This window comes from Brachypodium distachyon, chromosome 3, assembly GCF_000005505.3.
Source record: "Brachypodium distachyon strain Bd21 chromosome 3, Brachypodium_distachyon_v3.0, whole genome shotgun sequence".
NCBI classification, from domain to species: Eukaryota; Viridiplantae; Streptophyta; class Magnoliopsida; order Poales; family Poaceae; genus Brachypodium; species Brachypodium distachyon.
In genome coordinates, this window is record NC_016133.3 from 12,526,952 (window position 1) to 12,542,982 (window position 16,031).

Below are 16,031 nucleotides of genomic sequence, written 5' to 3' on the forward strand. Positions count from 1 at the left end.
CTCCTCCAGCCACACCAACATTTCTTGTCATCTCCTCTCTGTCTTGTGCCACCTTTAACTGCTTTTATTATTCAGTTCAAACCAGGGCAAAAAGGGAAAGGGAAGGAATTGCCATTTGAGTTGGTTAGCACCGCTAGATATTTCAGGAATACTAGAATCGGACATTTCTTTGGGCAGGCTTGAGAGATTCTTGGCCGACTAATAATTAAGCATCTGCTAGGCAATTCTGAAACAACAACAAAAATTGTCAAGAGAAAAAAAAACTGTATTTAGGATTTTGTGGATGTAATCACCTGTTGAATAATAAGATGCCTGCCCAGTGCCCACTGGCCACTGGTGCCGTTTTCATCAGTGATGTCCCTTGGCACGAGTGCATAAAAGGCCATGGCAACTTGTTTATATGATGTCCAAGGCGTCAGCTGCTAGTGTTTATACCAATACTGGCACCAGACGACGAGAGCTATAGTCTCCCATTTTCCTCGAAAGTTTCGACGTTTTTATAGTCTCGAGAAATCACCATTTTTAACTCTCTTGCAACATGGGGGAATGGTCTGGAATCATGCAGTAAATCCATGTGTATAACAATAATTACAATAACTGTAATTTGTTCATCAATACTACATGCAGGATTCAGGATGCAGCTGAGCTGCTCTGCACAAAATCCAACCTATTGTGCAGTGAGCACAAATGCCAGCTCTTTATCTGCCAGAAATCCCGGCAACTGTTGACCAATGCAGGAACCTTCCAACCTTAGGAACAATGTTCAGCCTATCATGCAACATAGCTCACATGTCTGCATACATGCTGTCCAAATACTACAGCTAAGCAAAGCTATTGTCCCTTTGAGAATCATATTATTATTGTTATACGGACATTTTCGTGCTAGTATTCTACACTGATGGGGCACCAAACTGCCCAATCACAGCTCAAACGTGTAGTACTAGTTTACTCCTCCTCCAGCATTCCTCAGCACCACACCAGATGGCACCAGGCCAACCCACACTTGCCAGCTCCTGTGTTCTTGTCCAGTCCAGAGCCTTCTTTCCTACCTTGATTAGTACAGCAAATTAAACAAACATATGGGAACATAATAATGGCTGATTTGGGGAGGTGGATATTAGGGAATTTAATAATAAAAAGATTTTGTCTGTTTGATCCCTTGCTTTGACTTTAACCATGAGAAACCTGTCCTGATAAGCCTAGGGTTAGTGCTAGGCGTATTACAGAAGTGGGGCCCTGGGCCCTGGAGAGTAGACAAAGCCATCATGTCAAGTTACTTTAACTAATAAAGTGGGAACAGGAACAGTAAGGCACAAGGATTACAAGAGAAAAGGAACCTAGGTTTTAACTAGAATGTGCATGTGTCTATCTGTATGGTTAAGCAAGTGACCAAACCTCTGAAATTTCAGTATTGAAAGATGGAGAAGAAAACTATGCCTATGAGTGTGCTGGATGTTGATCCAGTTGCTTCTTTAGTTCTCTAAGATAATATAGCTCATTTGACAGGAGAATAATACTTTCCCGAAGCAACTAATGGTTACATCTAAAGATGCTAAGCATAAGGTTGTAATAAAAAAAGGATCAGGTTGTAATCATGTGTACATATATATACATAAATCAAAAGAAAGCAGGAGGCATTGATTTGTATCTTTTGCCCTCAAAAGTCAAAATTTTCTTTCAGGACCACTAGAACAACCAAGCTGTACCATCACAAACTGCCGGTTAAACGGCATGTGGTCACTGAATCAAATTGTAGCCTTCTGCATAGTCTCAAAAAAAAAAAAGGTAGCCTTCTGCATAATGAATTTGTTTGCACTTGTCGGATTTTTGGCCAGCTAATAAACATTGTAATGTAAGTTTTTCAGATCGACAGTAAAATAACACAGAACTCAGCAAAACAAAGTCAAGTATTTCACTCTATGCATTGTCTCTTTCAACAGTGAATTGTTCTACCTATCTGTATCTACAAATGAATCATTTCCCTCTTGGACTTGATGTGTAAAAAAAAATGGATGAGTCTAAATTAAGGACAGAAACCTAAAAACAACTGAAAGTCTAAAAATATACCAAGGGCAAGTAACTCTACCGCTATCTCATTTTCAGTTTCTTCTTTTGCTGTCTGTTTCGCCATGCCGTATATTATGTGCCATGCCTGATGAAAGGTAGTGCTTTACCCATCTACCATGGAAGATTTCCAGTCTGTGGATCTGTGAATTCTTTATGCACAAAGTCTTTCAAACCAGTGTCATAAACTTCGCAGAACCGACTCGGCCAGTCCTCCGGTTCGACCGGTTTGGTCCCTAGACCTGGTGCCCTGTCCCTGGATCCAACATTCTCCTCATCCTGCCAATCAGCAACATAGGTGGCGACACGCCCGGAGAACTTATCCTTGAACACCTCCCAGACTTGGTATTTGTAGTGGTTGATCAGCATCACTCCCTGACCAATGTTGGCATACTTGATCCCTTCCTTCAGATGGAAGTGGTGAACCACATTGATGAGCGACGGGTTCAATGCATCTGGCCTGACAATTGATTTGTGGCGCTCCGGGGCAGCCAGCCGGCAGGTGTAACCTGTTGTAACTCCTTTCCTGGGTATCTTAGTTCGACCTGACGGACCAAAGCTGTGGCATGATGTCCTGAGTTCACCTATTTGTGGGCGGCTTGAGTAATTCCGGAGGACAGCTTGTAGAGTTTGGTTGCCAGGGAAGTGCAGGAACTCGTCAATGTCGATGAACCCCACCCACTCGCAGCTCTCCCGCGCCCTGAGCGCACAATGTGCAAACCCAGCCTCCTGAGATTTCATCCATGGCCACAAGTAGCGTGTCACATTGTACCTGGCTGGATCCATGGTATTGAGCACCTGCTCGATGTCATCATCGCTGTTGTTGTCATAGATGAACCACCGCTGCACACCGACATGCGAGTGGTACATGATCCATTCCCGGAGGAACCGTGCTTGGTTGCGCAGCATGGTGCATACACACATCGAGTGTGCCTTTCGCTGCCGATGCCTGTTACGCCGATGCCTGTTGTACCTAGGAAGTGGCTCTGGATGTGCGATTGAGGGGAGCGTTGAGCTCCCCCGCCCCTTAGTCCTGACAGAGACCAACATAGGCTTGTCACCGCAATTACTGGCTCCATAGTCATCAGATGTCATCCTGAGATACCGGCGAATTCGGGCAGGTGTCACACACCGGAAGGTCTCCTGTGCAGCAGAAACCACAGGGGAGGTGACAACGAACTTCGGCTTTGACAAGTCCCGGCCGAAGACACACTCATACCGTGACGGCACACCGAGACGGCCAGGACGGAGGTTCATCCCTTTGGCAAACACAACAGTCGAGTTATCCCGGCTGTCAATGAGTGCGGTGTATGCCAGCCGGTCCCATTCGAGCGGTACTACCGGAGGCCACTCGGACAGCGACAGGGACACGGCTGCCCCGGCCGGTCCAGCAGGGCAATGCACCAGGTTGGGTCCACCCGGCAAGGAGGCCACTGACAGTGGCAGCTGGCGCAGCTGCGTTGAGTTGGCAACAGAGTACAGGCACTCGAACTGCCGAGAAGCCAGCAGCAACGATCCATCGTCTCTGAGAATCAGGAGAACATGGTCCGGCAGGGCGACGGCATGCCGGACTTGGACAGACGGCAACACAGCACCGCCGCTTCCAGCTTGCTGTGCTCCACGCTCTGAAGAGACGGCGTTCAGGGTCGCCGACGGCCACGCCGTCAGGAGCACCGGCCGGAACGACGCTGCATCACAAGAATCAGGACAACTCAATTCAATCAGCTGCATCACATGAACAAATTTACCAAAAGGATTTATCTATCGTGCCTAAATTCAGACGCACGACACAAGCATTCTTCATGTGACGGACGTGAGAGCCAGCCATTGCTCTGCTCTAATCTCGGATGAATCAGTCAAAAAGGCAGTTAAGCATGTGACTAGCTGGCTACCGTTTGCAAATCCAAAGAACGGCAAAGCCGGTCAAATCCAGGCGGCGAACCACGCGGGAATCGAGTGATGAGCAATGGAGAACTGGAAATCCTTTTTACCCGCCAATGGCACAAAAGAGCATCAGATCTAAGAAGAGCGACCCCACGAGAGAAAGAGTCCAACTTTCTCTTTTTGACCTTCCCAAAGATGAACACCAAAAAACCGCAACGGAAAAATGCATTGTTTTTCTCTCCAAATCATTCAAATTGGGAATTGATGCTACTCTACCACGCTCCTCAACTCACGAGATTTCCATGGCAAATAAATAATCCGAGGCTGAGCTACCTAAAACCCAACCAAAACCAAGATGCTACTAGTACACGATTCACCCCAGATTACAGGAGCAGGGGAAGGAAGAACTAGAAGAATGGCAGGCTCACCGCCAATGACGTGCGCGCCGCCTAGGAGGACGGCTCCGGCGCAGAGGAACGCGAAGAACGCCGCGAACAGCCTCCGCCGCGAACCCGCCGGCGGCGTCCGCTGCTGGCCACCACCCCTCGCGCCGCTCGGCCCCTTCCCGCTCCCGAGCCTGCTCAGCTTCCTCTCCTTCGCCGACATCGCCATGCCGGAGCCCGTCCGTCCGTCACCACCCCAGCCGCAGCAGCAGCTCAGATCCGCGAGAAGGCCGCTGCCACCACCCACGCGCCGGCGGCGGCGCGGAGCATTACAACAGCCAACGGAACCACGAGCTCGCCAACCCTCTAAAATTCCTCGATGGTGCTAAAGGTGGCCGAAGAAACCGAAGCGGTGGTTGCCGCTGAGGTAGGAAGGAAGGGAGGAAGAAAGGAAGCCGTCGCAGAGGCAGTAGCCTTTATTATACCAACACGCAAGCCACCGACACGTGGGCCACGTGCCCCCGCGTGTCCCCACACGCCGGTGAGAGGAAAGCCAGGCGGTCGTGCGGCGTGGCTGGTTCAATGACCGGTGGGGCCGACCTGGCAGTGGGTGGCCGACAGGTGGGTCCACGAGTAACGGCACGGACACGTTCGGCCAATGGGGAGGCGGGTATGTTTTGAGCGGTTAGCTTCTGGGGGTAAGGGGTGAGGATGACGTGTGGGTCCGTGTTGTCAGCTGGTGTCTGGGTAAAATGGGGTGGTGTTCGGGGTGTGGGTGTGGGACAGCAATTATTGGTGCACATGGACATGGGGGGTACCAGTAGTATCCAATTCTGTGTGCATAAGTGGAAATATTTTTCTTATTAAGAAAAGAAAAATGTGCTCATTGTTTTTGTTTAATTTTCACACACTTTTGAAAAGCAGAGGGGTGTTATAGAATGTTGTTCTTTTCACACATTTGCTTGCTTTTCCTTGCTCCATGCAATTAGCTAAGGTCGACGAAAGATAATGTTATGGAATAACATTATAGTCATAAAAATTAGATATGCAATTAACTGGCGTATATCTGTATCTCTTATATGTTATGTGAAAACTATATTATAAAAATAAACAAATGTTTCAATGGAGACAATTCAATTGTATGAAAACAGAATGCTGCCTTAAGTCAACAATCTGATTGTATTTCAGTTTTCGAGTGGAAGCAGATGTATTGCAGCATCTAGCAGTGAATTTGGTCTTTGTCAGCACATGTTTTGTTAACCTTAAGCAGATCACAATTAGATGACTGCCCTGTTTTTGCTTTATATTGTTGGTTCTAGTTCTATCAATTTGTGAATATTGTTGATCTGCAGCTTCTTCTATAAACAATGATATGTCGGCTACGACGTATTCTAGAAGAAGAGAAATTAGTGTCCGATTGTTATGCATATGAAACTTCTCGTTTGGACAGCAAATGCATACATTTCTCTCCAAATTAATGCCTATATTTTCTCTTCTGACAAGAAAACAAATTTCCATGCTTGATTGGCTAAACGAGGGCAACGTTTGGACAAGGAAAGCTTCTACGTGTTTAGGTTGGTGGTCACGAAAATCCTTGTTAGGACCATCAGGACCTACTTGATTGCAATCCTTTGGCATTATTTCACACACTACACATGTGATACCCTTATTCCTTTTTACCTCTTCATGACAAAAAAGAACTAAATATCGTAATTCACTCACCGTCAAGAAGTAGCATCCTTACTAAATATCGTAATTCGTGCTAGTAATATTGCTTTCACACTTAAACGCCTTAGTGTCACAGATTTGACCTGATCAGAGTCTATATGCTCCTGCAGAAAAAATTGTTCCGACTTCTGATTGCAATATGAGAAATATATACTTTGGTTGATCAGGAAATCTAATTAAAGCCAAGAAGAAGGCCTACCTCAAATGGCAAAAGCGAGTTAAATGTGGTCCTCTTAAACTGGCATATTAAACTCTGCTTTAACCCTTATTAGTGCATCGTTAAGGGTATTGCATAAAAGGGCATATTAAACTCTGCATTGATCCTTGTTTAGTGCATGGTTAAGGGGGTTGCATTAACAACATTCATGAGAGTTGCTAGCCCTGAAAACCTGCTGAAGCCTAAAACAACTGTACTAGCCTTGAGCCCAGCACATGCCAAAAAGCTATTATGAATATGACACTGTCCTAGCAATACTTTATTGACTGTACCGTATTGCTTACCTTCTTTTTTCTGTACAATGTAAGACACATGGGCAGCAGGACTTGAGATTCTTCAGCTACTCTGAACTCTGCAGTAGCTGCATATAAATGAGAAAGATTGAGAGAATCACTTGTTTTGCTGTGGATGCTAGGACTACCTGTCTGCCTGTCCTGTGTTAATTTGTTGGCATTAGCATCAAAGGAAAAAACAAAAGGGAAAGAAAAACAACAGTGTGTTTTAGTATGGACAGGAGGCAGTAACTTAAGATCTGCTGTTATTATCATCTTATATCCATGTTTCAGACCATTCAAAATTCAGTACACCTGACTCATGAAATCACTTTTCTGTAGGCTGAGGTATCTGAAATGCAAGAGCATAGCAAGCATGATCCTGGTCAGAGTTTTTCTTTAATCCTGGTCAGAGTTTGTTTGAAAAGCAGAATGACTTTTCAGAAATTGTTCTCTGAGCATGAACAGTTCATGCTAGAGAATATTAGAACAAAGGACAACAGGAACTTGATGCTGAACTGGCCTATAAAAGGCCCATAAGACTGATATATTGCAAGCCAAAGCGATTCAGCTCTGAAAGTAAGAGTTGTAGGAAACTGAACTCTTCAGGAGTTCAGTTTTCTCCAACATCTTATCTTCAGCGCCATCTAAACCGGTAGGAAGCGCAAAGATTTTATGCAGTGTGTGTTAGTTCTTGGCTATGCATCACAATGAGAGAATTTGGCAGATGAATTTGAGTGTTGGATGGGACCAAATCTTACCGCAGGGTGATACAAGATTTGGTTTCCTCCAATGTCTCATGTTCATGTGTCAGATGCTGAATGCTGCAAGTAGTGCGAGCTGGATGAACAGCTGAAATTTTCTCAGGAACCTGGGAAGCTGAATGTGAGATTTGGATGGAACCAAATCTTCAGCTGCATTGGCACAAGATTTGGTTTCCTCCAATATCTCACCTTCAACTGCCCCAGATGACGCCAACAACATCCTCGGTCAAGCAATCAGTGACCCTGAATTCCTTTGGTCTTCGACCATGTGTCATATTTTTATTTTACTGATATATTGATGTCTTTTCCATCGATTTGCAGATATTTAGAGGACAGTTTTGATCATCTAAACCTTGAAGTGAAATTCTCCTTCTCATTTGCTTGGTGTACATTGATGCTGTTCATCCAAGGATGATATCATGATGCAAGCAATTAATCAGGAAACCAAATTTCAGTAAGTTCCCAAAAGCAGTGATCCCTTGCAGATTTGTGTATACTAGTGAAGCAGACACATGTAAACCAGTACATATTACGAAGACAAAACTACAAGTTATTCATACATAAAGCATTACATTTCAGCAAAATCACCATCAGCAAGCAAGTGCAAGTACTACTGTGACCTTCTATTCTTTGAGCTGCCGGCTGCACATTGACCTGTTGTAGCACATACATCTCATATAAGCCAGGACAGGTAATTGCCTCCTTTCTTTCTGTCCCTCGACGATGAAACTGAATTTACTATCTCGCGACCGACAGAACACGAGAGCAGTGCTAAAGCTTCACGGTTCATCATCTAGGTTGTATTTACATGTCAGCCTGAAAAAATTGTTCAGGAACAAGTAACAAGAGGCAAGCAGTCATCCATGAGCATTCACGTCAGCAATTCAACTTGTTCCTGAGAAAGAGAGGCTCATATGCAAGTCAGCAAGCAAGTTAGGTAGACGAACTCTGCTCATAATCCATTGCCTCTGGACTCGCTGCTTGTAGATTTGACATGGTAATTTCCTCTAGACGCTTCCACGTAGCCTCGCGTTTTGATCTCACCGCAGCTTCTTGAGCTTCGTCGTCCTCAAACTTCTTTAGACACTCCGAAAACAGTGCAGGATCATGGTCCAAGAATATTTTGCGAACATTAAGACTCAAACTTTGAACTGCCTGGTGCCAATGACCTTTTGTATTTCGTTCTAACGCAGGAAGGATTATGGGCAATAACACCTTGCTGTTTTGTTTGATCAAACTCTCAATATGATCGTTGTTCCATAGAAACAGAGCTCTCTCAGCCACCTGCAAAATAAAAAATAAAAAAATAGATGCATTAATTTCTATGCTAAATAACTAGCATGGAAATGTTAGGGGGCATAACTCCAATTACCCTACTAAGGGAAAATCGCGCAAGCTTGTATCATCAAGTGAAAGACAACCCTAAAAAGACTACCAAAAATACTAATAGAACTCCACCTTTCAGGATTCAACATAAAGTGAACAGTTAGGTATGATAATTCAACAGTGCATTAGGAAAAGAGGAAAATCAGCATGTTCATGGAAGTCATATACCATAGATCAAAGAGAAAGAGGGTGTTATGAGCCATGATATGATAATATGAATATATGGCATACACTAACAGTAAGAACACAAGACCTCATGATGCTGTGTACAACTTAGTGGTCAAAGCATAGAAGTAAAAAATGGATGCACTTCAAGGGAATTCTCAATACAAGAAGTGGGTTAAGGCAGTTTCTTCCACTGCCACACCAATAATAAATGATCCATAGATATCTTGAGTTGATAAATCCATAAAGGACCGCAGAATTTTGAATGCTCCATTAGGGTGAGCTGGTGATCAGCAGAAGAAATCATAGTGGAATCTAAATGGGTGCACGAGGAAGCTGTGAAACCACAAACATCTAAGTTCTGTTCGGACATCCTATCTGAAAATGATGCAATTCCAGTAGAGCCTTATTAAAATCATGAACACGTAAATGATAATTCAATACTGGCCGACTATTAATACACAGCACCATATATCTAGATTCAATATTTGTCAGCTGCAGTTATATTGCAGGGTAATGTGATGAAGTTGAAGTATGCATCCCAAGAGCGCTGGTACCACACTTTTTGGTACCAGAGTTCAGAAGGCATACATGGCCTGAATAGTTTCAGCAAAGTCTATCTCCTGCAATATTTTCTCATCAACAAACTATTATCCAACCTCAACCTCTTCAGATAAAGATCGTTCTTGAGAATTTTGAAACTTGGATAAGTTTGAAGTAGCTAAACAGCACAAAGTTCCAGGGACTAGTTATGAATCAACAGACTAAACTGATCCAATGTCTGGCCATTTGGAAGGAATCCAGATAAAGATGGTTCTTGAGAATTTTGAAGCTAGGATAAGTTTGAAGTAGCAAAACAGCATAAAGTTTCAGGGACTAGTTAGAATCAACAGCCTAATTAAACTGATCATATGTGTGGCTGTTTGGAAGGAGTTAATCATGAAGAAATCGAAATGAACAGGAAAGGGCTAACATTACTATTCCTGTTTCAACATGAACAGAACTAATATGGACTTTATACCTATCGCTTGATACAGGTCAGTTGACTTGCATTCATGAGTTCAAGAAAGTCTACCTCAAAACAAACAAATCAAGGAAGTCATGCCACAAGCAACAGTGTACGAAACCAATAATAGTTCTAAGATGAGGACTTAGGTAAGCTATTAACAAGTAAATATACAATGCTTCTGATTAGGTTGGCACTCTGCAATTCCATTTTACCTGAAAGTGTGAACTACTTAAACAGCGGGCAATCTGTCGGAAAAGTGGCACCATACATCTCTGGAATTCTGCTGGCTGAGTGGCTTCCAAGACTTCCTCTAATTCACTCAAAAACATCACCTCCTTCGAGCTATTCGTGATGGGCCAATACTTAAGTAAACCCCTTATAACAGTATCAGCAAGCTTGCAGTCTTTCTCAACGAACTGAGTGATACAATAGGACAGTTGCTGATGGTACATGCTAACACATTTCGGTTTGTGGAGTGGAATCAGTGCACGGACTAAAAATGATTTGTGCTCTTCCTTGAGTGGCAAAGCAAAACCATTTATTATACTCCCCAAAATCTCTAACAGCTCTGCAATCCCATAATGCTTTTCTGTCTCAAATACAAATCTGTAGAATATATTATTAATCGCCTTCCTGATGAATGGACGGTGCACCATGAACTTCCCATATATCCTGTGAAGTATTGTCTTCAAATACTCCCTCTCCCTAGGATCCTCCGAGTCAAAGAGATCAAGCAGCTTGAGGATGAAGCCTTGATCAACATATCTCTTGGCCATCTTCGCGTCTGTCTCAGGAGACTGAACAAACCTTAAGAACAACTCATAGACAATCTGCAAGTGCGGCCATGCCGGGTCCATGACAGGCTCTTCCTCCTCCAAGTCAAAAGACTCGATCACCTTGTTCTCTCTCGGGGCAGGATTCGGGCCACGGAACAGGTTTATTGACACCATGCTGACGACCTCCTGCACAGCAGGCTCAGGGAACTTTCCGGTGGCTGAGGTGACATAATCCACGAGCTCAAGCAGCGTTTGCCTCTTGATCTCCTTCTCTTTCACATCCTTTGTCGGGTCCGTGAAGTCAAACACCACGCAGCACATGGCGAGCTTCCTGAGGAACAGGCCTGGCTTCTCTGGGACCGGCACATCGCGGAAGCTCGGAAGCGCATCGTACGCAGGCGGGGCGAGGAAACCATTGCTGCCACCCGCACCAACGCCGGCGTTCTTGGTGCCATAACTCTGTCCGGGATTCATGCCGGCGCCGGCATAATTGTTCGGATTGCCAATCCTACTAGACATGGTCAAATCTGTGGTGGTTCTCGCATCAGACGTCGGGCTCGACAGCGACGAGCCGGCCCCAGCAAAATCCCTCTCGCCGGACTTGGAAGGCTTCTTGGGCAGCCGTCCCAGGATTTGCTTAATCATAGCCGATCGACCGATCAGACCGCGCTAAAGAACTCCCCTCAAATCCATCATTTCCACCTGATCAAATCAAACACCGTAAGGAGCACATCGCAAATAACAAATCCCCGCATCACGCGGAATCGTTAGGGTAAAACCGAGCTGAGACTCACCAGATTAAATCGCCGCCTCCGGAGCCAAATCCGCGACCGAACCCGCGCCTTTGCCGATCGGCGACACCGAGAAAGAAAGGGGGAACCGCGCCGGAGTCAAAAGGGAAAGGGGGGAGGTGCCTAGCCGCAGAACGGAAAGAGAAAGGCGGAACAATCGCGCCCTTTTCCCGAATTTCCACGAGAATTGGCCCCGGCGGAAAGCAAAAGGGCGCAAATTGGATGGATTCCTGCAGGAACCTGCGGGGAATTCGTGGAGGAGGAGGAGGTGATGGTGGCGTCGCCGGTCGGGCTCGTTCGGGTCTCTTCTTGTGGGCGCACTGTGGGAAGAGGAGGCGAGAAAATTAATGAGAGAAAAAAACCCACCTTTTTCTGGTTTGGATAAAATCAAATCCGGTAGCTTCGGCCGGTCGGTGGTAAAAATAATATATTCTGGTGCACATTTCGTGTTGCACCCAACACGACACAAGTTCCATCTCAAAAAGGACATTAATGAATTTCATGATACCATCTACAAAAATCGACATGAATTTCATCTACTCCGTAGTAAAAAAGTTGGCATGGATCTAATGAACTTTGTAGGCAGCACAATGAAGTGATGGTAAGTCCATAGAGATAACTGCCGTGACGTGCGAACTTGATCGCTGTATTCGTAAATCTTACGAAAAGAGTCATGTGACTATCGGTAGCATGTCGTGAATTTGTGTTGCTTGGTTGGCATATACTTCGTTATGTTTTATAAAACATCAAAACAGATGAAGATATATAGTTTTGGCTTTGGTTGTTCACTTGTTTATCATGAAAATATAAACAACGTCTGTGCTCATAATACTGTGTGTATATGGTTTATATTTGACTACACTTTTGTCAAACATAAGACCGGGATTGATTCAACAAAAACCATAGTCTTTTCGTTGTTCTTCTTCTTCTTCTTTTCCTTTGGGTTGTAAAACTAACATTATTTAACGACACTACGGTCACATCATCGACTAGAAGCTATGAACAAAATAAATCTTTGACGGATCATTGAGCCACTCATCTAGTGGAGATCGCCAAGCACAATAATATGTGTGGTCAATTACTCGAAAAAGAAGGTCAAAGGCTGCTTTTACAAACCCTCCGACTAAGGTTATGCATTCTTCGAAGATAGAAGCCACCACACCCAAAGATAAACCTCCGTGCACTCTTCGAAGAAATAGCCAAAACAAAATGTTCTAAGAATCGATAGCTGCCGTGGATAATCTATGATCTTTGATTAGATTGAGTAGTACCACTAATGAAAAGCACACAGAACTAATGGGAAGAAGAGGAGAAGACCAGAGGCTGCTAAAGGCGTGTATACACTCATGCATGCTTGCGTTGTGTCACCTCATCTTACAATTTGTGTTGGGTCACCATTATGGAATAATAATAAAGATGGTCAAATCTCTCTCGCTAAAAATCTCACTCAAAAATAAAGATGGCCTCTGAAAGTTTCAACGACAAGGACACCGTCCTTTGCCAATTCATGCTTATTAATTTGCCATCTCAGAGCTAACCATTTTTCAATTAGCATAATTCATCTGAAAGCGAATTAAAGTGGATAATGGGTGATTATATTTATAGGTAGTACTACTAACAAGACAGCGAGAGAGGGGAAAGTTGACAAGAAAAGGAAAGGGGTGGTTAATTAGCTGTAGATAACCTGCCTGTGGTGTGCATGTCACTGTTAATTATGGCTTGATGATCAGACAAGAAACACACAGATGGCTGAAGGAAAGGCATGAAAGGGATCGAAGGATGGAGATGTCACCTCCAGTGCATGCAATGTGAGCAAAAGAAAAGCAAAGCAAAGGGCCCGTGCTCACTGCGCAACTAACTCTCACCTAATCCACTTGCTTTTGCAGTAATCTAGCAGCAGATTTTAGCCACAGCTAGGCAGGCAGGAAATTAGGCTGTTAGGTAAATAATGGAATAGGTAGCACACAATTCCTTTCATAAAAAAAGGTACTAGCAAACAAAAAGCTGTTAGAGAACGAGAGGAAATCGGTAAACATGACACATTGGTATAAGCTCACCCTGTGCATTTGGTTTTTCGGTTCGGTTCGCTTTATAAGGTTTATACGGTTTTTCGGTTAATACGGTTTGTATACTTCAGTTTAATACGGTTACGTATAAAAGACGGTTCGGCTTCGGTTATAACCATTTGATTTCGGTTCAGTTTTGGTTATAACCCAATTAACCAAAGTTGACACAAATTTTTGAACGACACATACATTTTTGACATGACCTATACTGAAATTACCACAAATGGACAAGTCATAATTCATAACACAATTCAGTTCAAGACTTCAAGCACAGCCACACACATAGTTCACTAGTTCACTTCAGCACCACAAATGGACAAGTCATAATTCATAACACAATTCAGTTCAAGGCTTCAAGGCTCAAGCACAGCCACACACATAGTTCACTAGTTCACTTCAGGACCCAGCCGGCAGCAGCAGCAGCAGACACCCGGTCATCCCAGATCAGTCCAGAGAGATTATGTCATTGTCATCAACTTGGAGGCATCCAAGTTCTACAATTACACAGAAAAAAAGACAAACAGTAAGAAAGGTTACATGATCAACAAAATAATGAAAATACATAATCGTTTATTTTAGTACCTTCCTCTAGTTTGGTCAACTCCGCAAGATCGGCTTCAATGTTGATACACTTATGATGCAACCAATCTTGTGTACATATCAAGGCTTGGAGTGTCATTGGTGTCAAAGAGCTTCTAAAGTCATCTAGAATACGTCCACTAGTACTGAAAGCTGATTCAGAAGCAACCGTTGAGATTGGTATTGCTAGTATGTCACGGGCCAATTTTGAAAGGACTGAAAAGCGAGCGGAATTAGCCTTCCACCAAGAAAGAATGTCAAAATCAGAAGATAGCTCCTCTGTATCCTCCGCTAAGTACTTGTCTAATTCAGTTCTGGTATTTGTACTAGAATCTCTATTACCAACTCGCATTCTCATAAGAGAATTTTCAGATGCATTTACACTAGCTTGAGATTGTGATATTGATTCACTAGCAGTAGCAGTAGCAGTACCATATATTGCTTTGTATTCTTTGTATTCTTCAAACAAAGAGACAAATTCTTTGTGTGAAGAAGCCAAGATCCTGTTACCTATGATACTGCCGTACGTGTCTTCAATTAGGCCCTTAAAGAAATGAGATTCCTTCGTCCTTGCATCAATAATTAAGAGAATAAAGCTGAAGTTAGAGCATTAAGAACAGCAGATATATAGATATTGACAAAAGAGATAACAATTTAATACCTAGGATCAAGGATGGCAGCAATGAATATATACTAGTTCATCTTCTCCGGATCACCCCAATACTTCTCATACTTATCTTTCATCTTGGTAGCCATGTTTTTAAAGATTATATCATCACCACAGATCACACGATCACTCCATTCACCCAACAGAAAATTCACAGCAGCAATCTCTTCCAAGAAGGTATTTGCTGTAATGTACTTGGTGCTAGAAACCTTATTCGTGAGATCATAGAAGTGTTGAAGGAATTCTTTAAACTCACGAATATACACCCAATCATCATAAGTTGGAGGACCCCGCTCGTCAGGAGCACCCCTACCAGCCTTAGGTCCTGGACCAAACTTTTCTAACTCAGTTTTGTAGTTGGGATCATGAAGTGCATATTGCTCAAATGCCCTCTCAAATTTCTCAGCGGTGTTTAGCATTACAAATGTAGAGTTCCATCTAGTGGACACATCAACATTAAGCAAACCTTTGCTGTCTACCTTACTGAGTTCAACACACTTCTTAAATACTTTCAGCCTCATTGGGGAGGCTCTCACATACTTGATAGCATTTCTAATTCTGTTTACAGGATGGCACATTATCTTTAGCCCATCTTGGACCACAAGATTAACAATATGTGCCACACACCTCATGTGAAGATGCTGACCTCTTGCAAGAGTACAACCCCTATTGGTCAAAGACCTCTTCATGTAGGCTAAGCAAGTGTCATTAGAGCTTGCATTATCTACGGTAATAGTGCAGACTCTATCAATACCCCAGTCAATCAGCAGTTTATCTAATGCTTTCCCAATTTCATCCCCTTTGTGTCCATCTACCAAGACAAAGCTAAGAATTTTTTTTCTTAAGCCTCCACTCTGAATCAATGTAATGTGCAGTAAGAACCATGAAGCTTTGCTGTTTTTTTTATGTCCATGTATCAGTGGTGAGGCAAACAGTTTGATGGGAATCCCTGAAATATTTTCTAAGCTTAGTTTTCTCAGCTTCATAGAGTGCAATGATATCTCTATACATTGTTGTCCTAGATGGGACAACAAACCTAGGGCAAGCTTTGGACAGGAAGTGCCTAAAACCTTCTTTTTCTGCAAATATGAATGGCAGCTCATCCGCCACTATCATGCGAGCAAATGCTTCCCTAACCTCTTTCTCATTATATTGCAAAGGAACCATAGAAGCAGAATTACCATCAGGACTACCTTGGAAGTTAAGCTCAATTTGGTTGCGAACTGACTTCTCAGGATTTTTTTTGGCAACTCTTGAAATGGTTATTTAAAGAAGCCGTA

The 16,031-nt window shown here is 43.5% G+C and overlaps 3 protein-coding genes and 2 non-coding genes across 5 annotated transcripts in view; 3 read left to right on the plus strand and 2 right to left on the minus strand.

The window, feature by feature from the left end:
* LOC100845915 (glyceraldehyde-3-phosphate dehydrogenase 1, cytosolic) overlaps positions 1–16,031 on the plus strand; it is a 59,987-nt gene that overhangs the window by 7,466 nt on the left and 36,490 nt on the right. The gene's annotated exons all lie outside the window — the stretch shown is intronic.
* Positions 1,840–4,783, minus strand: LOC100844689 (glycosyltransferase family 92 protein Os08g0121900). Its single transcript, XM_003573272.4, has 2 exons — positions 4,377–4,783; positions 1,840–3,752 (listed from the first exon to the last, which is right to left on the minus strand). The coding sequence occupies exons 1-2, from the start codon at positions 4,558–4,560 to the stop codon at positions 2,179–2,181; spliced, it is 1,758 nt and encodes a 585-aa protein (XP_003573320.1). The 5' UTR covers positions 4,561–4,783; the 3' UTR covers positions 1,840–2,178.
* On the plus strand, positions 7,263–7,368 carry MIR2275A (microRNA MIR2275a). The gene has a single exon (NR_127125.1). It is a non-coding gene; the product is annotated as a microRNA MIR2275a (primary transcript).
* MIR2275C (microRNA MIR2275c) lies at positions 7,420–7,516 on the plus strand. The gene has a single exon (NR_127127.1). It is a non-coding gene; the product is annotated as a microRNA MIR2275c (primary transcript).
* LOC100845308 (serine/threonine protein phosphatase 2A 57 kDa regulatory subunit B' theta isoform) lies at positions 7,745–11,776 on the minus strand. The gene is made up of 3 exons (XM_003573274.4): positions 11,443–11,776; positions 10,085–11,350; positions 7,745–8,596 (listed from the first exon to the last, which is right to left on the minus strand). Exons 2-3 carry the CDS (start codon positions 11,291–11,293, stop codon positions 8,246–8,248), a joined length of 1,560 nt encoding a protein of 519 aa, XP_003573322.1. The 5' UTR covers positions 11,294–11,350; positions 11,443–11,776; the 3' UTR covers positions 7,745–8,245.

What these genes read in the sequence shown, in the direction of transcription:
- LOC100844689 (XM_003573272.4), bottom strand. Translation starts at nt 4,560, where the DNA reads ATGGCGATGTCGGCGAAGGAGAGGAAGCTGAGCAGGCTCGGGAGCGGG. An exon ending in CGGCGCGCACGTCATTGGCG is followed by an intron (nt 3,753 to 4,376) that starts GTGAGCCTGCCA and finishes CTTGTGATGCAG; the next exon opens with CGTCGTTCCGGCCGGTGCTC.
- LOC100845308 (XM_003573274.4), bottom strand. Translation starts at nt 11,293, where the DNA reads ATGATTAAGCAAATCCTGGGACGGCTGCCCAAGAAGCCTTCCAAGTCC. An exon ending in TAAGTAGTTCACACTTTCAG is followed by an intron (nt 8,597 to 10,084) that starts GTAAAATGGAAT and finishes TTTATTTTGCAG; the next exon opens with GTGGCTGAGAGAGCTCTGTT.